Genomic DNA, 27,132 nt, shown 5'->3' with positions numbered 1-27,132 from the left:
CCAATGTCCTTCAACTTCACTCCTTGCCATAGCTTTAATTATCTTTGACCTGTTGACTGTCTGGTCTTCTAAACACTGATATGATGGATCGTCCCTTGACTACAATGTATTGCAAGTAGCCATCATGCATCAACATTCGTGGCTCAAATGTAGGCACCTAACACAGGACAGTTGGCTCTGAATACTCCATAGCTACATTGGTGGGATGTCACGGCTTAGGTGCCATCATGTCCCTGAGTTTGGTCCATCGCAATGCATGAGGACATCAATGAGTTAAAAGGTTTCTGATCACCTGAAATCTCACACATTAGTGAATAAGCCACTGTTAACGTCGGCCTGTGGTCCCTCCTAATGCCCCCATTCAAGTGAGCTGTCCATGGTACCGCAGCCGCTTGGCTAGACGGATGGTGGTCATCCATGGTGCTGATACGCTGGGACTTTTCAATGCGTCTATATTCATCTCTACTTTACTACAAAATATATGTTTCAGCTGGAGAAAAAAAGGAATAATTAACCCCAAAACGCAAGGACGCGTGGGAGAGAAAGCCACCGGCCCCACCGGTGTTGTTAGGTGGCCTTTTAGAACCGGAGTGCTTATTCTGTCAGTGGGTAACGTCGGAGCTGGGGAAGAAAAAAAAACAATTTGAAAAAGGCGTTTGAAACACGTCGGCTGTAAAGCGGGAGCAGTCTCCGCGCGTCCTGTACCTTCGTCTTCACAAACGAGCGATGCGGCGTTAATGACAGCAAAGGACCAATCAGCCCGGCTCCGTGATATGCTAGCCTTAGGCAAGTCTCCCTTTGAAGCGGTGCTTCTATCCGTTCACGGGGGCCGCGCTGAATGTATTACCACGATCCGCGGAGAACCTGAGAATTACCTTCCCTTTTATGCCGTCAATTGAAATCAAATCTTCATTAATTGATTTGGACGGCGAAGGGAAAACGGGAGTAAAAAGAGAAGAAGAAAAAAAACGCACACAAAAAAAAAATGGCAGGTTTCTCATCCGGCTTTGTATGGAAGTTACACGACGCAGCTGCGACGCGACAGAGCGGTAATTAGGACGTTAGAAAGTTTGTAACCAGCTGTTGAGAAGACAGGAATTCCAAACTCGTGATGAGGAAACGGAAGGCTGTCTCGTTAGGGACGGACACCGCGAAATTCAGGGTTAAATCCCGATGAGATTTTACATTTTTTTATTTTTTTTTTATTTGAATTGAACATTTTTTAACAAATTTGAATTGAAGAAATTAAAAAAAATTGAATATATTTTTCGAACCAAACAAAAATTTTTATTTTTTTTTTAAATCAAAGAATAACGTACATTTTTTCCACTGAAGAAAATGTCTATTTTTTTTTCAATCGGAGACAGTTTTTTATTTTTTTTTAGACTGAAGAAAATTTTCTGTTATTTTTTTCCATTGAAGAACATGCAAAAAAAACAAAAAAAAACATATCCTTTAACCAATAAATGTATCTTAATTTCAATAAGACGTGGACCTTGTTTTTTTTTTTTTTTTTGGTTAACCCTTTAACGAGACCTCAAAATAAATAATGCATTTTTTTTTTTGGCTGAAAAGATAAAACCTTCCGTGAAATAGCTGACATAATATTACCTTCTGTCGCAGTGAAGGGTAATTTGCGATGATTTTTTTTATTTTTTTATTATTAGACGTCCAAAAAGTAAAAAAAAAAATATTAATTGGCCTGCGCCGAAACATCTCGCCCCCTTTTTCCCCCCGTTCTGTTAAATTGGGCTCCTTCCTTTGATCTTGAGTGATAATAATTCCAAGGAGTTATTTACACAGCGTTCATGTACTTCAAAGCCATGTCAAGACACCGAGGTTTTAGGGTATATCTTTACCCTACGGGCCGTGGGGAATTTAACTGACAGTTCAGTGCGCTAGGTGAATATTTTTATTTAATTTTTTTTTTTTTTTTTTAATGCCGTTGCCGTTAGCAAAACATCAAATTACCAAATACCAGACAGTCAAGCTCTGCAAAAAAAAAAAAAAAAAAAAGCCCGTTCCTCTAGGTATATTATACCATATATATTAAATACTTTAGCTTTATCCGCTCCATTTTATCTGCAATAGAAAGTGATGGGTGTAGGTTGCCTTAGGGTGAGTGTTTTCTTTTTTTTATTATTTATTTTTCGTTTTCTACACAATTTTTTTTTTTGTGTATTTATTTAACTTTTTTTTTTTCCAGCAGCTGGAAAATAAAAAAAAAATATAAAAAAAAAAAAAAAAAAGAAGAAGAAAACGAGGCTGGCTAGGGTATCGTACGTGGCTTCTTACAGACCCCTCCAGCCCCGGAGGCGTTTGTAAATAAGTAATGATTAACAGATTGGATACGGGGTTTTTGAAAAGTCTGGCAGTGTCAGCTCGTATGATGAGGTGGGATGTTCAAAGTGGGAGCCGGCTTTCAGGGCTTGTCAGAGGGACGCTGTAGGGGAACGGCGTTCTGAGATATGAATGAAGGAAGACAGTTTGAAAAGAGAGAGGGTGTGGACGGAGCGAACGGTGATCTAGAAAAAAAAAAACCAAAAATTGGGGGGTGGAAGGAGCTCCAGAGGAGACTAACAAACAACGTGTGAAACTTAACGGAACACGAGGTGTTAAAATGTAGAATCTCGTGATTTTGCAACTGAATTGGAAGGAAATATCTTTTATATGTAGTTGGGTTTCTTTTTTTGGTCTGGGTCGCGTCGTTCCAGCGATGGACATTATTAAGGCCTGGGGTCCACGCTGACGGGATGTCTCGTTCCTCTGCTGCATCTCTGTGACATTGGCCCCTGGACACGTATCCTCATCATCAAGTGGTCAGCATAATTACGGTCATCCTTGTGATTTCCGAGTACATGCACACGAACGAAAAAGACCTCGAAACCGAGAGACGGGGGTCTGACGAAGTTCTTCGTGGATCAGGAGTAGGTCAAAGGAATTTAAGAGGCCCGTCACCCAAAATATTTTATTGTACCCCTTTTTTGGAATAGAGAGAATCCTTCAAGTCTTTTAGGTCCTTGTTTTTTGCCGGTTAAAGAGGTCTACTCAGCTGATGCATTCCATTGGTCGCTACGGTGATTGCACCACGTTTACCATTTCTCACTATAATGCTTCTGTAGACATATTGCGGAAAAGCACTAAAGGTTGGCCATCTGGTTGCACCTTTTTGGTGGATCCCATTTTATGTCATCTTCTCTTTCTTTCTTGTTGCCTCCTCGGTCTTCTCCGGGGCTATTGTTTCTCCTTTTCTCGCCCACCCCCCTTTTTGTCATCCTGATAGCCTTCTTCCCCCATCACCTTCCATTCCACCATTTTCACCTGTTCTCCAACCCACCATCCAAGTCTGGAATCTTCTGCCTGATTATTCCCAGCTTGTGTTCCTCAAGGACTCCAAGGTCATTCGCCCCAGGGACCCCTCTCTACTCAATTTTATGAGGAAGGGTCAGAAACACATTGTTTTATCTGCGCCAAGATGCCATTAAAGCAACTGCCTGGCTTCATTCTCCAAATCAAGAATCCAGAAACGTACCCTATAATTTTTAAGCTGGCTCGTAACTTAAGATGAAGGCCTCCTGGCTCATGCGCATTGGAACTTCTCCTTGGATCACCTATAATGTGTGGTACCCATTGCCTCCACGGGTCCTAAAGGGATAATTTGTCCCAGCAGATGATGCCCGTGTATCACTGCTTGTCGCGAATCATTAGTTATGTGTCCGTGACAAGCTGTCAACGCTGACAGTTGTGAAAGAGAGCCGTCTCATGCATCAGCTTCTGAGCACTAGTCTACCCTGTCAGGGAAGATTGAAATGACAAGGTCCCATGAGTCGCACCGCTTACCGGACCAACGCGTTCCTCTCAAGGGCATGTGAATTCATGCCGGCCGATCCTGCGACATATCAAGATTCGGCTAATCGTCGAAGATAAAATATAACTTCTATATGAGGCATCTCCTGGACCAAGAGCTTCCAACTTTTAGAACTTGGAGCGTCACATAGCTTTTGCTTCATAGTCTACTGGCCAAATACCCTGGGCTGCCAAACAGGGTAACAACCTATGTAAAGCCACATGGGACCCGTCAACCATTGGTTAGACGACGCTTTAATTGTATCTTTCTGCTTAGTATTGGTGAAGGTGTCCATAAATGGACAAAAGCAGGTCAATAGATCTCTACTTTGAAGACCTTCATGAATGGTCTCCAAAGCCCACCATCGGTGATCGACGATGATCCTTGATCTGTGATGAGGACCGTTAAACTTAGCAAGTCTGGATTTTTTTTCTTCTGTAGACATTCACTGAGGAGCTGCAGATACCGCGTCCGTTCTGATATTACACACGGCGCTTCTATTATGCAGGTCCCCGGGCGCGTCTCCCGTCTGAGTGAGTTTTGTGGTTTAGCTGCAGGCTCTCTGTCCGCGAGGCAGGCTTTTTTCGGGGGGTTGCCTTCTGGCATTTCTCTCCGCTCGCTTTGCTCTTTCGAGTCTAAAGCCGTGTTGCTGGTTTCATCTAAATGTACTTAACGCAACGTTTCCATCCTCCTCCTCCTCTAGAGAGATCGACTATTAGTGTCTGAAACCCGCAGAAGAAACCTTTTAGTTCTTTTTTCTAATTGATCAAATTGTATTTATTTGGTAAAAATTAAGAGATTATTCATGATCCATTTTCCAAAATGATGGGTCCAATGGAAAGCATTTCTGAGAGGGACCCGTTTCTTCTCGCGTTCGGCGATGCGTTCTGATACATTGTTGCAAGTTGGTGTCAAGATTCCAAAGATCTCCTCCTAAATCCTGAAGATCAATGGGGGGGTTTGGAAGGTTTTATGAAGGTGAAGCCTTCATAAAAGTTTCTTCATGGAGGCTTCACCTCAAGCACAAGGATCTCCAAGAGGCGAGGAGGAAGCCCAAAATGGTCAATCATGGTCAAAAACCCAGCTAGATCTGAGCCTCCCTGCACCGGCCCCCCTGGATATGTATGGGTTAAGTGGATTTCTATCCTTGGTTTGATCTTCGCGAGATCTTTTTCTTCCTTTTTTCCTTCTTTTTCTTTTTTGTTGTCCCCCCCTTCCCCCTCACCAATGTGATTGGCATCAGAAGACGCTCAGCGTAGCCTCGGCTTTGCAATTTTGTATCGTGTGTGACGGGCGCACGGGAGGGAGGCCGGGAGAGTAGACATCCCCTCTCTCCGAAGCGACACTCTGTTGAATCTTTAAAAAGCCGTCAGTTGTGAAAAACCAAACCCGATTGGGCAATTTGCTAAAATATTAAACGCCCGGCCTGTTAATGCTTTTACCGTTGCGGGCAGCTCGTCACAAAGTGTCCACCATGAAAGGACTTAATTGACTTTCTATCCTCACGCCAAACCGCTCAGCGTCACCGAGACTGAATCCGCATCTCTTCTGCTTGACTGAGACTCCTTATAGAGGTTCCTTGATACTGATGGACGTGAAGGAGCCGACAACGGCTGCTTAAATCACCCTCGGTGGGAGTGAAGACACCGAACGCGTCTACCTCTAGCAATTATGAGCAGAACGGGTTGACTTCTGAGATAAATAGAACCCGTTTTTTTAGATATTTAATAATTATTAATACATAAATTTTTTTAATTTGCGATTATTCCAATTTTAGCACTCTGCTCCTCATTGGTCAACAGTCCTCAACATTAGGGATACTGTTAAAACCAACCGTAATATTTTAGGAGTGTTCCGTGTTTTGGGGTTCGTCCAGCCAAGATGATACCTTTTTGTGGGGGTTTTTGTGAATTTCCCTTGATTCCGAGATTGAGTATTTTCTCTCGGCAGACATGACCCCCTACTTATGTCAGCGAACGATCAGATCGACAACATGGATTCCAGTAGCGTGAAGAGATACGACTCGACGGGCATGTTCCACTGGTGTCCGCCCAAGGAAATGGAGAAGGTGCTTCTGGTGAGTTAAGGTTTGGAGACCTAGAATGATTTTACGCATCTGGGAAAAAAAAGTTTTTTGGCTTAAAAATGACTAAAAAATAATAATAAAAAGTAAAAATGAAACCCTGGAGGGGGTCTCTGACTAGATTAAGTAAACCCAACCTTTTGGAAACGGCCATCTTCCCTTAATATCAGCCATTTGTATGAGTTCTCGCTCTGTTATCTGGGCCCCAATCTACTAGACAGACACGCTGACTCCTTATCATACTGCCTGTGTGGGAAAAATAGAATGGCTCAGTCTTAGTCACCCAGTCGGACTCTTCGACTCATGAAAGTCTATGGAGGAAGGGACTTCATTAGCATCGCCATAAAGCATCAGCTCAGTGTGGTGTTTGAGCCTGGAAAGTCACCCAAAACATCACATGACTGACAGCAATGGCGGCCACCAGCTCGAACTCTGTTTGAGGTACCCGCATTACTACAGTTTTAACCCTTTAATTGTGCCACTTACCTCCTGACACAAAAACATAAATGGTAACACATCATTTTACCAATTACTTCATGTTTCCTTTTTTTTCCCCCACCCAGACCCGCAGCGAAGCGGCCATGACGGTTTTGAGCGGCCACGTGGTCGTCTGCATTTTTGGAGACGTGACGTCGGCCCTAATAGGACTGCGGAATTTCGTGATGCCGCTGAGGGCCAGCAACTTCCACTACCACGAGCTGAAGCCGATCGTGTTCGTGGGGTCCTTGGAGTACCTGAGACGGGAGTGGGAGACGCTCCACAACTTCCCAAAAATCTCTATTCTACCCGTACGTTTTTGGCGCAGAACGCGCCGGGGAAAACCCTTATACTACATAATAAAAATATATATTCTGCTACATGACGGAGTGGTCTAACATTCTATAATGCACAGAGAGGCCGACTAACTATACATTATACAGGGGCCGGGTCACTGATTTTCTATACAGGGCTGGCAGGAGAAACGCGTTGGGATCGGCCCTTTTTTAAGGTTGATTGATGTATTTTTATGTGTCTCTGCCGTACTTTAATATATTGCATTTGATTTCTCTCTCTCTCTCTCTGACTCCTTCTCTTGCTGCCTCTCTCTTCCTCCCCTACACCCTTTTATTCCCCCCCACACCCCTTTAGGGTACGCCATTAAGCCGAGCTGATTTACGAGCTGTCAACATTAACCTGTGTGACATGTGTGTCATCTTGTCAGCTAATCAGAACAACATCGACGATACTTCACTGCAGGACAAGGAATGTATCTTGGCGTCCCTCAACATCAAATCCATGCTGTTCGACGACAGCATCGGAGTCTTGCAAGCAAACTCTCAAGGTAACGTAGACCCCGTCTCACTTCCCGGCTCGGCCCCGCGGCCACCGACATGGCACATGAAATATCCATCACTCAACGCACTTCCAACCTCGGGAGCCAGCGATACATTAGCCATGACGTCTATGAATGTTGACTATTGTTCTGTAGAATGGGTAGAACTTTTACTTTACTGAGAAGGTGGTAGGTGGGTTCAACAACTTTCCAGCAGAGGTGGTAGAGGGTAATACAGCGAGGGTGTTTAAACATGCAAGGGATAGGCATATGGATCCTGAATCTAAGATGGGACCAATGACTGATTGAGGTTTGAGTCTATACAGCACAAGACTAGACTAGAAGGACCGACTATTTCGCCCTCAAATCTTTTCATATGTTCTAGCCATTCTACTGGCCTTCTACCCAGGTTTCATGTTAAAATGTCACATTTAAAGATCGGCCAGCAATGAAGAAACTGAAGTCCTCCATAGGGACGGTACATCGATGAAGCCAATGAGTGGTGGGGCCACAAATGGGTTTCCCTCAAATCTTTCATATGTTCTAGCCATTCTACTGGCCTTCTACCCAGGTTTCATGTTAGGACGTCACATTTAAAGACGTAGATGAACAGATGATTCCTCATTGGGGTCACAAATGTTGCCTAAGGGACCTTCCACCCAAATCCAGCTGACTACCAACGTCAACATGGCTGACCTTGCTTCTGAAGACCCATCGTCTTCATCACGACCAACATTTCCCCGACTTCTTTAGCGCGAAATGAAGGAATCACACAGCTTTGCGAGTCTTTAAAGAGAGTTAATTATACAGCAGGAAAAAGCAAGCATCGCATTACCGCCATGAAATATTAAATCAATGTCTTTTATTTTCCCCTCGCGCCCCGGAGATATATACGCTCCATATCGAAAGCCCCGTTCCCAGCAGCTCTCCGCACAAATCTATAGCCTTCTCCTCGCTTCTTGCCCATTGTCCTCTCCCGACTCTTCTTCTTTGGTCAACGCGACCTCCCTTTTCCCCACTCCCAACGGACGCAAACCTTTTCGAAGGCGAAGACGAAGGGTTACGAAAGCAATATTTCCGGCGCTTACTTATGTGGACAGCTTAACGCGTTTCTATTGGACACCGGGGACCACGAGCCGAGAAACATCTTTACCGTGATGGATGGAGCTTTAACCTTATTAAGCTTGATTGTCTGAGCTCGTTCGGTTGCGGGATGAAGCCCCCGAGCTTCATTCTCAACCGTTTTATAAATATTTAAGCTGGGCTTACGCGCCTTTAGATATTAAAGCATATTTTACGCTCCCTCTAACTTGCCTTCGCTAAACCAACATCCAGGGCTCTGCGTGTAAATATTACATGGGACAATCTTCTCCGTCCCGGCGTTCCGGAACGTTAACAAATACATCATTGCCACCTTTTTTATTGGAAGCTGCCTCGTTCTTCTACTTAAAACATAAGCCAATGGCCGCTGGCGCGACAGGACTGGGTGGTAAACCCCGTGCGTAATGAAGAGGAGGAGGACATTGTTGTTCCTCAGACGTTCTTCTTGGTCTTCTGGTGTGGAGAACCTTCCATAATGGCCTTGTTGGAAGCCATTGTATATGAGTGTAGACCCCTTAGATTGATACGGTTCAGGCTGGTGAATGTGTCGAGGGGTAGGTGTCTCACCACTAGGTTAAGGTCGGGTTTTTTTTTCCTCCCCAGGCCCAGGTTGGAATTTTCACAGAGGGAGGAGATGCTCGGCTAAAGCCATCCAATCTTTCTCGGTTAAACTGCTCTCCTTGTTAAAACTCTCCATGGCGGTTATTATAGTAGCACCAGGGGAGCAATTCTATTGGCTCGTTTATAGGAGTTTAATAGATTAAAAGTCCAAATTGAGCCTGGCGAAATCGCCCTAATCGCTTCCTAATCTGCATAATTTTCCCATAAGCAGCTAACGGGAATTGCGAGGACTCCTCTTGGCCGACGGGTCTAATCGTTAACCCTTCTCCTTCCGGGTGGACTGTGCCGGCAGCACCCGGCGGGTGAAGCACAGTAAGCAGAAGGGGTTAAAGATTTTTTATCGTTAAAAAAATTCTAATTGGGTTCAGTAATTGCCTCTCTCTTGTCTTTTGGACGTTAAACTGTGCCTCTTCCTAACCGCGTGAAGCTTAGCTACCCCTCTACCTTTACCGAGAGGGGGGTAGGTAAGCGGAACGGCCTCCCAGCGGAAGCGGTAGAGGGTAACAGTGAGGGAATTTAAACATGCACGGGATAGGCTCAGCTTGGACATTCTCGAAGCCTGTCATGCTGTGAGCAGAGGCAGCCAGCAGAGGGCGACACAGCCTCATACATCACAGAGACTCAAACCTCAACCGGTCCTTCATCCCGTCTTAGATTCATATCAGCCTCTACCACTTCTACTGCGAGGCTGTTCCACTTATCTACCACCCAACATTTCACATGGTAACAGAGACCAGTGGAAGTATTAAGGTCTTTTTGGTAAGAGTACAGAGTCGACGGCAAAGTTGATGCCACGAAAGATGTTTGGTCTATAGCTGCCTCGAGGTGGTCTTTGTTAACCCTGCGTGTGCTGATTATTTTTTTTTTTTTAATTTGTAGGATTTACGCCCCCTGGGATGGACAAGTCTTCTCCTGACAACAGCCCGGTTCACGGTTTGGCCCGCCAGGCGTCCATCACCACAGGGGCCAACATCCCCATCATTACAGAGCTCGGTAAGGCTTCTCCGTGACTCCTCTCGTATTAGGAGGGGGTCTGCGGGGTTTCCGAGAGGGGCAGTTCCTAAATACCCCCGCTGAGGACGTTCTTCTTCAATACAGAAATCATGCATTCCCCGGTGTCCGGCATATTATTATTTTGAAGCGTGTAATAATTACGTGTCCCATGATGCATCCCTTCACGTGGTTCTGCCATGGTCCTGACAATGCTTTATTAACCTGTAACCGACGCGCACAGTGCATGGACCCCCTCTCCCTCCCCGTCTTACATCTCCCTCCACCTGCCTCGCTAGAGCTGCCATATTGCCTCACTCTCTGTCTTTTCTCTCCGATCCCTTCCTCCTCCTCCTTTCCTCACCCGTCCGCGTTCAGCTAAACCCGGCAAACTACTCCCTTTGATTTCACTCAGTCAGGAAAAAAACAGTGGGACACACATACCAATTATTACCGAGCTGGGTAAGAAGAAGTCTCTCTTCTTTCTTTACCTTTTTTTACATTTTTTTTTTAAACATTTTTTACCGTGAAATCATGGCTGTTGCCCCCACCGCCCCCCCCTCCCCGTCCCCATCATCCCAACTCAATGGCGCAACCAGAAAACCCCAGCTAGGGAGGGTAGAATTTGAAGGACACATTGTAAAACCGGTGCTGTCTCCACGGCAACGAGCAGGATGTCTATGTTTTACCACAGGAAAAAAAACTAAACTTTCAGGGCAAATCCTGGATTGATTTGTTAAGCTGTGACGCTAAGGCTTGGCCCAAGGGTTAAAATGCTATAAAATCTTTAAAAATTAACTAAAGCACTCTGGTCAAGGCTCTACCATCATCTGAGCCAATAGATTTTTGGGGTTTTCCCTCTCACAGCTATCGTACAGGATGCTGGGAAGGCGGGGGAAGGATTTTCCTGCGCGCTCCTCCACATCTAATAGTCATACCTGGGAACCCTCTGGGCTTGGGCCGCAGGCTCCGGGGGAAGCTCCACTTTCCTGGTTCTCCATGTCAGGGGTGCTAAATCTCCTGATTGAGGAACAGCGTCTAGACACGTTTTGGGCTTTTCGTGCTCATATATGGGAAGCCCCGCCCATGTATGTCGCAAACCACGCCTCTGTGTCACAAGCCTCACCTATGTGTCCTGCCCCTCATGAACCCAATCGCACCCAAAAGAGGCAGGGCTTTGGGTATGCCAGTTCCCAGGTATGCTTCTGAGCAGCTGGGCTCATGACAGGAAGTGACGAGTGCGACATAAAATTGCTTCCCTCAAAACGTGATTTTTTTTTTTTTTTTTATAAATCCTATTTTTATATATTCTAGTCTTCTTATGAGTTTTATACAACTATCAGGCTTAGTAAGGAGTGGCTGTCCAGGCCTGGCCCTGTTTAGCTGAGCCCCAGGACCCCATTTTCAGAAAAATTAACTCTGCGTAAGCCAAGACCCACCGGCGTTACCAAAGAGCTATTTGGAGACAGGTTCATTTGATGGAAGCCCTTAGAACATGTGCTTTTTTTTACAAATTAAATGATTTTAACCCCTTACGCCGGTCTGGTTGCACCATTGGTCTTTATATATTTATTATTTTCTTCATATATTAATATTTTCTCGGTGTTCTAAGTGCATCTGCATCCTTTTATTTGGAGACGGACAGCATCGCCTTGCGGTATTCCGTCTCCTGTGTGATAGGGCTGGCTCTGTACTCTGTGCTGTACACGTGTGCATGGCCGTGGTGGGCTATCTCGGTAACGATTTTGTGTTTTGGGCTCTCGTGCTGACTTTGATCACGCTGACCTCCGATCCAGTATCTTCTCTCGTAAAGAAGTTGATGCTAAGACGCCCCCAGCTCCTTCTTGGCAGTATGATTGGCCGTCCAGACGAGAGACGTGACTTAAAACCCAAGACTCCACTCGCCCTCCAGCCTTTTTTTTTTTACTGGCTTCGCCTTTATTCCTCCTCTGGAGTGATCAAACTCTTGGGTTATTGAAGACCAGATAGAATCTCATTTTCTGGAGGGCAGACGTGAGCTTCAGAAACATTTGGTCTTGGCGAGAAACATTGAACCGTAGATATTGGGAGATAGATTGAAAAAAATCCAAAAAAAATTACAAAAAAACCCAAAAGACTCCCCTTTTTTCTATTTTTCTCCTGATATCTCCCTGCTAGTTTGGTTTTTCGGCATTTTTTCTTTTTTTTCGCAGGAGATTTGGACTCTCCTTTAAGCAAAATATTGCATTTTGTTTGTTAAAAGTACGAATTTAAAAAAAGCTAAGTTATGCTATATGTATTTTTTTAAATATTTTTATTGTGTATCGTTGAGTAAAGAGTCTTCTGGAGCTATACCGAGATGAGAAAAAAAAAACTTTTAAAAAATTCAAAATATTTCAATTTTTCGCATATCGATAATAAAAACCATTTAAAAATTTGGTCTTTTTTTGCATATAGATGATAAAAATAATGTGCGAAAATTAAAAAAATATATAAAATAATATAAATTAAAAAATATAAATTTTTTCCATATAGATGATACAAATTAAGTTAGAAAAATGTAAAATAAATATAGATGATAAGAAGCATTTCAGGAAGAACTTTTTTTTTACACATAGATGATAGAAACAATTTAAGAAATCAAAAATATATATATTTTTTTTAAAACTTTACATAAAGATGGTAAAAATCATTTAAAAATCAAAAATAAATAAATAAATATTTTATTTTTTTTGCACATAAGAAAAGGTTTCACGCCGAGGAGTTGAGTGCCAAGAGACCCTGATTTTCTTCGTAAGTCAGGGCACATTGAGAAAGACCCTTAATGATATTAAGACCCTAATAATTAAAGCCCCATAGTATCTCGTTGTCTCCACTGCTGGGATCAACGCGTTTTACGAGATTGGTAATCCGGGAGACTCGCCGTGGTCGGCGTCCTTTATCTGCTTTAGTTATTAAGGTCAATCTGACGCAGTTCTTGGGGCAAAGTGCTCCAGTTGGAATACACCCATAGTTGGGGCTTCCTTGGGGCCCGGTGGGCGCTCCACATCCTGTTAATGACGTGAAATTCGGTGTGGAGCGGACCTTGGACCGTTATACCTCATTGCTCGCTCCTGCCGCTCACTGGTCCCTCTGATTTTGCAGTGAACGACTCCAACGTACAGTTCCTGGACCAGGACGACGACGACGACCCGGACACGGAGCTCTACCTGACCCAACCCTTCGCCTGCGGCACGGCGTTCGCCGTCAGCGTGCTCGACTCCCTGATGAGCGCGGTAAGACAAAGCAACCCTCCCCCTACTGCTTGGCTTCCTGCACATAAAGATTTTTGCTCCAGGCCAATACAATACCCAAGATCTTCATGAAACCTCAACTTTCTTATACACCCCCCCCCAACAAACTTTTTCAGAAATCATGTATTTCATGGCGGTCCGTGGGGGATTTATATATCGAATCACGCTTTGTGGACATGATGGGTGTTGATGGACGTCTACCGCGCTATCCCTTTAAACCAGTATCGGAGGAGCCATATTCCCTTAGCATTACTCCTAATGAAGCAGTCATCGGCCCGTCTGGACATTAATATTTAAAGTACCCGTTCAGGAATTTGTAAGCAGAGACCCCATTCCCTTATACCCTAGGGTTTTTTAAAAGGCCGCGAGCCTGTCTCCCATTTATCTGAATATTTAATTGATGTGCGTTCCTGTTAAAGCTTTCAGAAGCTCGCGGGTCCTGAGTCCGATGAGGTCTAACCAGCCGTGACATTTATGACACAAAAAGGCGTCACGCCTGAGAAAGCAAACAGGCTTTTCGGCGCGCCCGGGATAACACAGTCACACGTCCTTACACCCCCTTCTTAGACGTTGAACTAGGAGAACCTTCGGCTATTTTTTATGGAGGTCACACCTCAGCGTAGGCCCTTAGAATGGGACCCTGTGTCAGGCTGATTTATTAAACCTGTGTGTTTTCATATCACGTTCCAATGATAAAAGCTCTTTGCCAAAAATAAGATGGAAATGCATAATAACGGTTCTTTTAACCCAAAGCCGACCATGTTTGGAGGCTATGTTGGGAGGGGCAGTCAGGGAGTAGACCTTACGGTGGGTCAATCCAAGCTAAGTTTGTGATACTCTGGAACCTTTGGAAGATATCGATATAAATCGAGAAACAATAATGATAATATCAATAGACACAACTTGACCAGAAAAAGGTCCTCTTCTCGAGAAAACCTGGCACAAGAGGTGGGCCATCAACGTCTTCAAAACATACAAGAAATTCCAAGGCGGACAAGAGAGAGAACCATATTTATTAATAGCGATGGATCTGTGATCATCAACACGTTATCTAAACCAATATTTCTGTCTTCTAGCTTAAATTTGTTGGCTCTTGGGTGGATGATGATGACAATAACAGGTCCTACACCCCTAAGTGACAAAAATATACATATTTTTATATATGATGTGTTTAGAATATTTATATAAAATTAATTTAGATGTCGTTGACCAAATATAAAACTTTGATATCTCAGTGGACGAAGACAAGGTGGTTATGAGGTGGCAAATCGTGTTATTCATTAGCTTTGGTGACATCACAAATTTCCAAGGAGTTAACAGTGTGACTGGGTTAAAAAGTTGCCGTACGGCAGCTGTTGTGATGTCATCAACCTTCGGTGACTGGAGCTTCTTCTGCGTTCACAGACCTACTTCAACGATAACATCTTGACTCTGATAAGGACGCTGGTGACAGGTGGGGCGACCCCGGAGCTGGAGTCCCTAATCGCCGAGGAGAACGCGCTCCGCGGAGGGTACAGCACCCCACAGACGCTGGCCAATAGGGATCGGTGCCGCGTAGCGCAGCTGGCGTTATACGACGGGCCATTCGCCGACCTGGGGGTAAGCTAAGAAAACATTGTTTCGGCTCCAGGGCCACCTCTCAGATTCTCCGCAGAGCTAGTCCTGCCCTTATTTTTTTCAACAGCCTATCAGTGCCTTATTTTATGTCACATGACAATTGAGTTATCCTGGTAAAAATTATGAATGGTTTCTAACGCGGCATTTATTTAGAAATTGTTAAATCCAGCAGAGGAAGTGGAACGGCGTCTTTAAAACATGTTTTTTTTGTACAATGTTGTCTGTTCCGTGCATCAGGACGGTGGGTGTTACGGGGACTTGTACTGCAAAGCACTGAAGACGTACAATATGCTGTGCTTCGGGATATATCGGCTGCGGGACGCTCATCTAAGCACTCCGAGCCAGTGTACCAAAAGGTAAGCCCTCCTCTCTCTCTTCTCACTCAATTCTCTTTCTTTTCTTTAGCCCTCTTATTCTTTCACACTCTGTTTTTTCTTTTCTTTTTTATATATTTTCTCTTTTCCTCTCTTTTCCCCTCTCTTGTCTCATAATTCTTTCTCTCTCTCTTTTATGTCCCTTATTTCTCTGCTTTTCTCCTTTCTTCTTTTTCTCCCTCTCTTTCTTCTCTGCCCGTCTCTTTCATCCTCCCTCTCTATTTCTTCTGTCACTTCCTCTCGCTTTCTTTCTTCTACCTTTTCTATTGTTATTGACCCTCTCATACCGCTCGCTGCACACATTGTTCAGCAGTCTCTTGTGGAATGATTAATATTGTGATAATACATCATCAATGGGGTAAAAGTTGCATGTCTCCCGACAGTCTAATCCCGAGTTGGGGGTCAGCCCTTCTTACGTTCATTGGCAGGAAATTACCCGTTTTCTCTTCCCCACTAGGTACGTCATCACGAACCCTCCATACGAGTTTGAGCTGGTGCCCACGGACCTCATCTTCTGCCTGATGCAGTTCGACCACAATGCCAGCCAGTCTCGGGCCAGCTTGTCTCACTCTTCACACTCCTCGCACTCGTCGAGCAAAAAAAGCTCGTCCGTCCACTCCATCCCAGCTTCGGCCAACCGGCAGAACCGCGCCAAGGCTCGCGACGCTCGTGACAAACAGAAGTACGTGCTCGAGGACAGACTGTGACCTGGGACGCGTTACGGGTGGGAGAAGGGGAGATGATTACGGAGAGGGGAACTCTAGAGCGGATCTCACTTGCCCCTTCATCGAGCAATACTGTGCAAGCACGGGTTACTGAATTACTTCCGATAACTACGGCCAAACTCCATGCATTGCTTTAACCCCTTCAGTTTTTTTGAGGGGGGCTTACTAGAACACCACCACAATATGCACGTTGGACGTAGTGACGTCCGTCAGCCTATAGTCAGGGGCTTGAGTGAAATGTAGGCATTGCTGGTGGTAAGACACATGGCTGTAGGGTAGGAGATGTTGCCCCTTGGCGCTGCAGAAGGGTACTTCTTGTTAAAAAGTCAACAATTGAGATCCTACCAAAGGAGTACATTTTGCCCTCAGGGCTCTTACAGCCTCCGACAAGAAGACAGGTACATCTGGAAGCAAACAAACCCTAATGTCTGACCTTGTCTCCCATGTGTACATGCGTTTCCCTTCCCCCCATCCCGACAACGAACCGTCTTGCCCCCTCCGCCTCATGTCCACCTGTTGTCATTCCTCGTTTTATTTTGGTCATGGGCGCATGGCAATTGTTGTCTACTAACCTTTACGAGACCAATGCGTAACTGAATGGTATGTAGTGGGCAACCCAGTTTGCTACGACCAGACGTGGTTCTGATGGAACACTACGGTATCCAAAGACATGGAGGTCTAGGGAAACCTTCTTCAGTCTTTGCGGTTATTACTTGACTTTCCCTTAAATATATTGCAAAAAAGAGTTATATTAGATATTAAAAGCAGAGTAATATTATAGGTAAAGTGTTTGAGAAATATATATTCTGGTGAAAGCCAAAAAGATAATAAGCACTTAACCCATCCAGAAGTCCTCCTTATGTCCAGGAATTGATGAAACCTCTATATTTTGGGGCCACACTCATGACATGTTTGTATGTACCATTCGTACAAAGATTCCATCACCAAAACCTGACCAAGCAAAGGGTAGAGACCATATTCCTCAAGATGTGAGGCCTCCAGCCTCATTGAGTCTGTCCACGTGTTCCTCTATTCATGGTTGGCGGAGGTGGACTCACAAAGGTTTATGATTCTCTGGATTCACGCATTGAAACTTACAGGCTTCTCTTATGTCCTACAACCATAATTTAGGGCTTGAAGTTGGAGATGAGGCCAAGCAATTTAATTAATATTTGACCCAATAATATTGGAAGGCAGGGAAGACAACCAGTTCCTTCACTGAACTAGACCTAAACATTGAAGCCAAAGACAAGGGCATAGGTCAAGTATAGAGTGTATGTTTTGGCTTCCATTATGGTGGCTTCCCCAACTTTGAAAAGTACCACCAGATATCACTTAATCAAGGGAGTGAGTACCCGAACTCCATAAAACATCCAACCAACACATAATCCTACTCATCAATCTGCGGAAATAGATCAGAGACAGTGTTGGTCAACAATTCAAGCCCAGTTCACAGCTTGATTATGGTTCTTGTTAGGGAGGATTGGCTGTGGTATGAATGAAAGTAAACTTTAATGCAGTAATAAACATAGTGCCAAATTTTATTGTGGAAGACCTTGGTAATAGCAAGATTTTGGGTGAGCTAAGAACATCAGGATCGTAATTAATCCAGGTCCGTTAAGAAAGCGCAGGCTTCTGGAGCTCCAGGTTGCGAGTTTAGCTTCTCTTGACTTGTTGACCAACATGGATTATTTCTACAGTGAAACTTTCTAACAATATGGGTGTCCCTTTGGGGGGGGTGATTTTGTAGGACAGTCTGGGGTCAACAGACCCACCAAAAGGTCAAGACCCTCCATCCCTATTATGATGTGAGAAGAAGACGCTTATAGAGAGAAGTTCATCACTAGAGCAATCAGAAGCATATCTTATGCAGCCATAATATATCTATATATGCAAGAACGCAACTACATTAAGACTTCAAAATAATTATATTTTTTAAAGCTATATTCCACTTAACCCCTCAAAGAACCAGCATGCCTGTAGATACGTCTGTGCGACTTATAGAGTTTTTTATTATAAAAACAGATATGTGCCAAATGACATTTGTTCTAACACCTCCCAAACGGGGGTGTGTACAGTGTTGAGTATCAGTATTTCTGTCAGTAAATATATGTTTGTGTGCATAGATATATCACAGAGAGTACAGAACTGAACCATGTGTACGGTCAGAAAGATGGAAGCCGCAAGGGGAGCCTCCACCTCTTGAACCTTGCCCTGGTAAACCCTGATGACGAGATGCCCACACACTGCCTCGTAGTTAGACAAATCTTCACCTTCACCTCATATGTTTACTCTGTAACTCTCCCTCCTGTCCTTCTACCCCTTGTGTTGTCTTGGAGGACACTAGTCTAGCTCTATAAGGTCCTCCTGCCTATTTGAATCGAGTCTCCTCAAGTTGTTGAGGGCCAGAAGAAAAAGATTAGTATGGTGGCATCTACCAATACCTGCTGTCATGAGTTACTACCAGCTATGGTATGTGTAGACCAATTCTGGTGGAAAGGACCATTAGTTAGAGACTAACTACCCACACATGAAGCCTGGTAGATGTGAAACTAACTATTAGGATAAGCTTGATAAAGAGGAATATTTAGAAAGATATGGAACGACTTAACAGAAACCTAAGAATATGCAACCCGTTGAGTGGTGGCACTGAGCCTTGGACACATTGGAACACCGTGTATATGGTGGGACAAATACTTTATGGAGATATGCTAGGGATGGGTGTAAATTAAATTTAGAATTGCTCACTCTTCCATAGTTTATAACCAAAGATACATATTCTCACGGGATGAAAGATGGTATTCTACGGGAGGCTTTTTTTGTTGGTTGGATTTAGACTGGGAACGGACAGGAGAATTGTTAGAGGACCTTAGATGTTTGACCCAAAAGGCTCTTGGAGATCGGAGTTTGGGAGCGATCGTTACAGATTTTGACCTTTTGGACATTAAGGCAAATGCCACATGGTCTATGACTTTGGAATAACATTTGGAATAAGCGGGAATCCCAGAAATGCGATGCCTGTTGGCTCGGCTCTGGCTCTATCTCTGTAGAATGCAGTCGTTAACGTTTGGAAAGCTTTGTGATTGTCGTCAACGTCTACCCAACCTTTCCCCCTATTTATTTCTACGAATTACTTTATCCAAAGGATATTGGAGGGTCCGGTTAAAATAACAGTGCCAGAATCTCGTAGGTTACCCGAAAGAAAGCCATGCAGTGCCTTATTACTCACTATTTTGTTATTGATAATATATATATATTAGTTTTTTTTCTCATATTGTGTCCTTTTTTTGCCCCTTAACTCTTCACTTTAATATCGCATTTATCACTCGTGCTGATGCCACACGGGCATTTTCGAGTAACACTAGACGTACAGTGAGAATGCTATAGCCATAACTGTCCACTAGGGGGATGAGAGTAAACCCGAAATTAGAAGCCCAAGGCACATGATCGGGAAGACTTAATTCATGAAGCTTGGGAACGTTCAAGCTCCGCCTACCTGGAGACCAGGGAATGGCTTTACAAGGGACATGGGAGAGCTTGCCACATATGTGGGTGTGGCTAGCCATAAACAAGTTAAATTTGGGCGTGCCCAAACATCCCCCGGAGATTAAGCTCCGTGACCTGGAGAACTAGAGAGGCGGAGTTTCACCCGGAGTCTCCGGGGCAAAAGCTGGAGAGTTCCAGAGTATGTTAATATCTACACCTAGAATGGCTTCCAGCCCCATTGCACTGTGGGTATTCCACCCAAGAACCTGCCTTGGGGTATCCAATATTGCGACTTCTGCTCTCAAATGCCGTATTTCGTGAAATATAGTGTCACCTCCCTGTGTCCATCTACATCAAGCCACTAATATTAAGTCAATGTAATAGTTACGGGGCACACAATGGTTCCACCAGAAACGTGCCTGCGCGATCGCCTCCGATGTATAAGTTAAAACACTTGAATGCAGCTTCCTCATACCAAAGCACCCCTTTACGCATTTCGCATCATCTGTAGTTCTAGGCATGCTTTTTTTTTCTAAATTGAGGTATTTTGAGCTACTTATTGGAAATCCGACACACTGTATTCTGACGAATGGTAGGAGAGCCATGGAACCGTTGTAACTATCATGAAGATCTCAATTTGTTAAATGTGAATGTGTTTTATCAATTAAAGATCTGATTTATCCCTCGGGAATTGTACCTGTTTCATTAATGGAAACCTCAGAAGTCCGCATTTCCCTAACTGTGGAGATTGGTTTGTGAAACGCGTCAGCCAACACTGAGTTATTGCTTAGAGACCATATGTAAGATTATGTGTAGAACAGAAAGAAACTCCATCAAATACTAGCCCCTCTGCCCTCCCTAAACCCCCGCCAAAAAAAAAGTGTAGCGTTTTTATATGCATCAAACGCGTTGGAATAACTCACCCTAGCTTACTTCTCTCTCTAAATTGCAACAAGGACGAATAGAATGGGTCAAGGTATGGATCAAACCAGTTCTGCATGCACTTAGAGGCTTCTGTGGGCTTCTTTCTCCTTCTACAACTCTGTCCTTGTGAAACCTTTTTGTGAAACAATTTGCGACACACGTAGACAACGACGAGATCTGAGCCGTGTGGAGGCCACCGCTCCAAGCTTCTTTACGGCTGGAAGGCCGCGCGACTTTTCTAACCCATATTACTTGGGCGTGGGTGCTCCATGGGGCTCGCGAAGGACCTTCCAGCTGCAAAAAAGGGTCCCCCCCTTTGGTATTTTCCTGTTTCTCGTTCTGTGTTCTGTCGTCTGGAGTGGCTGCTGTGTTGCAGACCAGGAGTCCTGGTCTGAAGTGGCTGCTGTGTTGCTCCTGTGTCCCTGTGGCTCCCCATGCCCAGCTTGCTTGCCTTCTCGCATGTAGACTTGTTATGTCTTGTTGTTTTTTTTTCCTCCCCCCCACTCCAAAAAAACTACGTACCCCCTTTTCCCGTACCCTCTCTTTTTGCCCATCATTGCCATATTGTACGTGTTATATGTGTCTATGTATTCACCAGATGGAGTTTAGAACACAGAGAATTCTCCGCAGTTGTTCTAGATCAACACAACCGGGCTGGGGTGTCCAGTCCCACCTATGAACACTTAGACCTAATAGTGCTATAAAACAGTTAAAAAACCCCCCCGATTTTACAGATCAATTAATTATTAAAGACTGAAAATATTTTTTTGTTGTTTTTTTTGTTGTTTTCTTTTTTACGGATAAATGTAATTAGTTGTATAGGGTTTTTTTTTACACTGTAGCAGAGTAACCCACAAACTAAAGGGTTAAAAGGGTGTTGAGAGAGGGGGCGAAAGGCACTGAAGCTTTAATGGTAATCGAGCATCATATTCAGATAAAATCAGGAAAGCGGAATCTTTTGGTAAATAAAATATTCCGCGAAACTATTCTTTTTTTTTTATATTTATTTATTTTTTTATTTTAAAAAATCCCAAAACGCGACTCAAGAACCTAAAGCGTAAACATACGGGGAGGGAAAAAAAAAATGTATTAAAAAATAATAATCCTAAACATTATATATCTGAAATGTGCTCATCGGATGGCGGTTATGGCTGTCATCGAAAGGTTGCTATGAGACATGAGTGTCTCCTTTTCTGTGTGAGTTATTTCCCTCCTCGGTGCGTCAGATGCTTTCTAAATAGCTTTTTAAATGGAAGCGAAATTATTTTGATGTGTACACATCTCGGAGTTTTTTTAATACAACCCCACTGTTAAAACGAAGCGCCTAGATGCATTTCTTTTAAAACCTCATTCATAATTCACGCCCCGCAATGTGTTCCAAAAGATCTTGGGAGCCTTAAAAAGACGAAGGGTAAAAAAAAAAAAAAAAAAAAAAAAAGGGATTAAACTGAAATATTCCTCTTTTATTGTAACGACAGTTAATGTGTGCAGCACTAGCCTCGACTGCTTTGGGAATTATTCGCCCCCACATGAGTAACGAGTATCGGCCAATTTGTGACTATGGATGGGGAGTTTGAGAATTAAATAGCTAAAGGGTTAGATAATCCCGTTGAAAGAAGTGCATAATATGTTTTGGAGGAGGGGCTTTTAAAAAAGAGCCCCAAAAGAGATGATTTCCGCTGGTTTTATTGTAGGGTCTCACCTTATTGGTCTTTTTTTTGCCCCTGGTGGGAACACCCAAGGTCAGGACTATCACCTTCTACAAACCCACCACGCGCCCACCCTTCACTGCTACCTTTTCTCCTCACTTTTTTTTCTGTTCTTTAAAATTTCTGCTCATGTTTTGATTTATTTTGGTGATGACTGATGGATTATTTAAGCTTCCAGCACTAACGATGCCTCTGTCTCCCTCCCCCCCTCTTATTTTTGTCTTTTTTCTTCCGATCCGACCCCCTTTCCTCCAATCCTGTCCTCCACTCGCTCACGCTTACTAATAACTCACTTGACTTCTTTAAATGCTTCTTTCCCACCCATAATTTATTATGAACTCTTCCTACGCCCACCGCTCTGGTCTTGTCTACACATTCTCTTGTATGGCTTATGTTGTGTCTCCCCATGCACCCCCCCCACCCCTTCTACACCGCTCCCCCCCCCTTCCTTTATTCCACAGCAGAAAAGAAATGGTATACAGATGAAACGGATAACACTTATCCCAGAAACATTCAGATTAAGCCAATGAGTACGCACGCGGCTAATCAAATTAACCAGTACAAATCAACAAGCAGCCTGATACCGCCAATCCGGGAAGTCGAAGATGAATGTTAAGCCGAGACTCAAAAAAAAACAAAAAACTTTTTTTTTATATAAAAAAAAAAGAAAAATAAGAAAGGAAAAAATAATACTTTCTGAACTCGAGGACATGTCCAGACATGGAGGATAATGCCACAGGACATAAATAAATTGTATAAAAAAAAACCACCCCATCGCGAAGGAGATCGGGGGAGACGATGTCGACGTGTAGGTCTACCCGTCCCGAGACTTTCGTATTTCCAGCCAGCAAAACAGAGACTGCAAAAGAAGAAAGTGTACAAATCTTTCATTTATAAACGAACAGCATCTATATAACCATGTATAGCCTCTAGTGTTTTAAATTATTTTTATTCGTTAGAAAGAAGAAGAAAAAAAATATATATATATAAATATATATTTTTAGTCACGTCTCTGCCCAAAAACCAAGGCCGAAGAAAAAATAATAATAATAATAATGCGCAAAACCGCCATTGTGATCAGAGAATTCTAAACAATTTTATTTGCTTTTGTGTCAAACTGGTTAATGCTATGAACTGCATCTCGGTTCTCTTCCGAGAACCTTGGCAAATGTTGACCGGTCTGAGGGCCACGCGAAGCATTGCGAAGGTCGAGGGTCTAGAAAGTGATTGTCTTGTTTCATGCTTCAGCCACAGAGTATTGTAAGACATCTGGAAAAAAATCTTAAAAATGGCTTATTTTATATCACTGTCTCCACCTTGCGTGATTGGTGTCTGCTAAACGTTGTGGATAAGGTTTCTTGAGGGTTCCTGTCACACTAGATCCACCACACCATAGGGTTTCCCAACTTGAGGTCTCACAAAGCTTGAGGGTTTTAATAAATATTAAATATAATAAAAATAGTTCTACTGCCCAAGGGATTTAAGGTTGCAGGTTGGACCTTCCTTGTCTACAACACCTAGAACACCTCTATTGCAAGACATTGGGAAAATCTTTAAAAAAAAACATTATTTTATATTATTGTGTCCGCCTTGCATGATTGGTGTCAGCTGAACTTTGTGGGTAAGGCTTCTTGAGGGTTCCTACTGTGCTAGATCAAACCCCATCATATTTGGATCTCTGTAGGGTTGTCCAATTTAGGTATTAATAATAATATAAATATGTGCCGAAAGGATTTAATGTTGTTGGTTGACCCCCCCCCTCTTGTCTAGAACACCTAGTTGTGATATCTAGAACACCGCTTTTGCAAGACATCTGGAAAATCTTTAAAAATATATGGGTAAGGTTTCTTGAGGGTTCCTATCATGCTAGATCCAATCCCATCAGATTTAGATCTCCGTAGGGTTGTCCAACTTGAGGTCCCACAAAGCCTGAGGGTTTTTAATGAGTATTAACAATAATATAAATATTTCTACTGGAAAAGGGATTTAAGGTTGCAGGTTGGACCTCTCTTTTCTAGAACACCTAGTTGTGATATCTAGAACACATCTTTGTAGTATCTAGAACTGCTTGACAGTGCGGGTTTTCTCCCGAAGGAAGGTATTGTGTAGAAAAAATCAAAACAGGACACAAGGTTTCCAAGTCATTCCGATCGATTTTACTGAATTATTATTTAAATTACATGCAGCCAAGTTCAGCCAAAAGCAATAGTCATGATTAGAATGTATGGACAAGTACCAGGATTATAAGGTTAGTGCTAATAAGGTCTGGGGCTTGAAGGCATATTTTTGGCACAGAGAAGATGTATCCCGTCCATGCCAAACGTTACAATTTAGAAGGGGCTATAAATGTAATCCTTGGTGTTCCTATTCTCACGTCAGAGAGTCTTGTGACTTAAATTTGAGTTTCAGACCCAGCTCTTGAGGGACACTCAGGGCTTCTAAGATCTTCAAGCAACCACTAAGCCAAATGGTAAGAAATAAACCACACTGGATTTCGGAGTCATGAACACCCCAACACCCGAAGCATGTAGACCAGATCCAGTTGCTTTGGGTAACTTAAGGCATGGCCGGTAATGTCTATTTCCTTATATTTATTATATAACTGGCCATGTTATTTCATGGTCGCTTCCTTTTTTCCCTGAAATCTCTCGCTGTTATAGTTTAGCAGATAAAACCTTTTGGGTGCTTCTACTTCCTGCAGGCCCTGCGTCTCCACGGAAACCACGGAGAGGACCTGGCAACTTCCAGGCGTCCTTGTGATGGTCAAAAAATCAGCCCAAACCAACTGGGGCAGAAACTCTTACCGGAAATAGAAGCACCCCAGAGGATTTAGCCGATTTCAACAAGAACTGCTAGAAAATGTAAACACGCTAAAAAGTAGACATTACTCCTGAAGAAGCCTTGTCTTCAGAACGGCATGAATAATGAGGATGGGCTTCCTCAGCTTGGCCCGCCGTTTACCCCCTCTAAATGGCAGGCGTTACTCCATTGTCTTGTCGATCCATATGAATACCCCCGTATAAGTTCAAGTAATTACTTTGTAGAAGTTCTCCACCTTGGCGAGATTGATATACGTTCCTCGTCGAGGAAGCCATCAGGGACGCCAGTAAAATCGGAGACTTTCCCTAGAGGCTCAATCTTTCTCCTAAGTGGGTTACGGGAATTTTACGAGCATAACAAGTCTGCCATGACTGCATCAAACTGTCGGGAGGATGGCGGTCGTAAAAGCTGAAATTAAAAATGATGGAAGGGATGCGGCAGGTAACAGCTCTATGAGCTGTAAAAACATCTTATCCCTTCGCGGCATTCATCAAGCTCTTCCTCCATCTCTCCATCATCCCTAGTGTCTATTCCATCGCGGCTGAAACGGAACGGCCGGGTGGGCAACAAGATAAACCAGGCCTCCTCTCTCTGCGGCAGATCGGCCCCATCCGGCCCCTGTAGTCGACCCGTCTCTCCTGCTGTAAAGACTCAAACCTTAATCAGTCGTTGGTCTCGTCTTAGATCCAGGAGCCGTATGTCTATCCCATGCATGTTTAATACCCTCACTGTATTACCCTCTACCACCTCTGCTGGGAGGCTGTTCCGCTTATCTACCACGCTCTCAGTAAAGTAAAGGTCATTTGGGTGTTTTTTTTTTTAATGGGGCAGAATAATCTCTGGAAATTTGTCCTACGAGATTAGCGATAGCCATGGTGAGAATTCCGCCCTGGAGATAGATGCTGGTGAGAATAAATCAGGGAAGACAATTCCGCGAAAGAGGACAGAAACAGCCATTTCCGCAACCACCATCGCCCAGGTAAAGACACATCTCACCGCACCGCACCTTAGGGGGGACACAGACCAATCATAGTATAGCAAGTCCAATATGATTGGACCTTCTCTTTAAGCCCCGCCCAGTGACGTACTTTTTATACGTATATATATAGAGAGAGGTGACGGCAAGAAAGGAGACTGTAGGGCAGCTTACACGGTAAAGGGGAATGAAAGGACGCTCCAAATAAAAATATTTAAAAAAGAAAAGAATTCTTGGGGAAAAAAATAAGCAAGGAACGGTTAAATGCCCGACCCGAACTCTGCTAAAGACAAGAGGAGTCTTTCCTACCCCCAGTAAATGTTAAGCTGACACTGTGAATGAGCCTCTGCGCGTCCGCATCAGTTTCTCACATCGCATTAGCGACCTCGTCAATCACGGAGAAGTCGGGTCGCGGTTTTCCTGCGCAGTCCTTGCTTTCGCCGAGTCCTTGCCAAACTCCGCAGCAAAGTTACCGAGCGTTCTGTGTGAGGGAGAAGGAAAGACCCCGCTGCGCTTCGCGGCGAGCGATGGTGGGGCGCAGGCCACCGAGCACACGCACACTTTACAGGCCCTAAGAGCCAGCCAAGCCTTCTGGACTCCTTGAAGGTCTTGAGAAAGGACGAGGAAGAGCGAAAGCCGGCGACAATGACCAGGGCTTGGCCCCAGTTCCCATTACATTTGGTGGCAGAAGTGGGATCACCAGCGGCAGCCAAGCTTAAACTTTAGGGTATGCGGTCACCTGATTCCAAAGCCGGGGGGGCATACTCACATCATGTCCACTCCGTCACATCAGGTATGCATCTTGGAGGGCAAATAAAGCCAGGTTGCATCCATATACCCCACCATATTCTCCCAATTTGGTTTGTGCGCGCTGGTCCTCCGGCATCTCCATAACATATCCCAGCAATGAACACTCTATCCCGCCAACCAATGAATATCATCCATTTACTCCCAACCTTGAAAGTCGAGACGAAGCCCGGGCACATCGTGTTCGCTATATTTTATTTGTTGTTATTTGAAACAGAAGATTTCCACCGACTGTGAACAGACAAGCTGTGATAATGAACAAGACGGAAGCCGCGCATGCAATCAGGGTCCGGTGAGCATAACATCATCTGTTTGGGGAGATTTGTAGAAGCGTCTGCTTAAAAAAAGGTAATAAAGAGGAGAAATATAGGGTCTTAAAAACTAGCGGGAGAAAATTGATTAGCGCCATTAGCTCCAGAAATCATCTTGGAATAACACGGCCCCCCCCCCAAAAAAAATCATTGGCAC

General features: G+C 43.9%; 1 protein-coding gene across 18 annotated transcripts in view; it reads left to right on the top strand.

Annotated features, from left to right (window-relative positions):
* Positions 1-23,364, top strand: part of KCNMA1 (potassium calcium-activated channel subfamily M alpha 1) — a 128,896-nt gene extending 105,532 nt beyond the window's left edge. For 3 of the 18 annotated variants that reach the window (XM_053450495.1, XM_053450493.1, XM_053450499.1), the window contains 9 exons: positions 5,798-5,924; positions 6,494-6,718; positions 7,059-7,251; positions 9,844-9,957; positions 13,078-13,208; positions 14,631-14,825; positions 15,081-15,199; positions 15,675-15,899; positions 22,526-22,678. In XM_053450495.1, the coding sequence (XP_053306470.1) occupies positions 5,798-5,924; positions 6,494-6,718; positions 7,059-7,251; positions 9,844-9,957; positions 13,078-13,208; positions 14,631-14,825; positions 15,081-15,199; positions 15,675-15,899; positions 22,526-22,547 (1,351 nt within the window). In that variant the 3' untranslated portion in view covers positions 22,548-22,678. Of the gene's footprint in view, positions 1-5,797; positions 5,925-6,493; positions 6,719-7,058; positions 7,252-9,843; positions 9,958-10,332; positions 10,417-13,077; positions 13,209-14,630; positions 14,826-15,080; positions 15,200-15,674; positions 16,249-20,384; positions 20,405-22,522 lie in introns of those variants that run through there. The other 15 variants (XM_053450496.1, XM_053450482.1, XM_053450484.1 and 12 more) reach the window with 8 other exon arrangements.
* Positions 23,365-27,132: the final 3,768 nt, after the last annotated feature.

Source organism: Spea bombifrons, chromosome 11 (genome assembly GCF_027358695.1).
Source record: "Spea bombifrons isolate aSpeBom1 chromosome 11, aSpeBom1.2.pri, whole genome shotgun sequence".
NCBI classification, from domain to species: domain Eukaryota; kingdom Metazoa; phylum Chordata; class Amphibia; order Anura; family Pelobatidae; genus Spea; species Spea bombifrons.
Note: the sequence above shows the minus strand (reverse complement) of the source record. Positions and strands in the feature narration are given on the sequence as shown.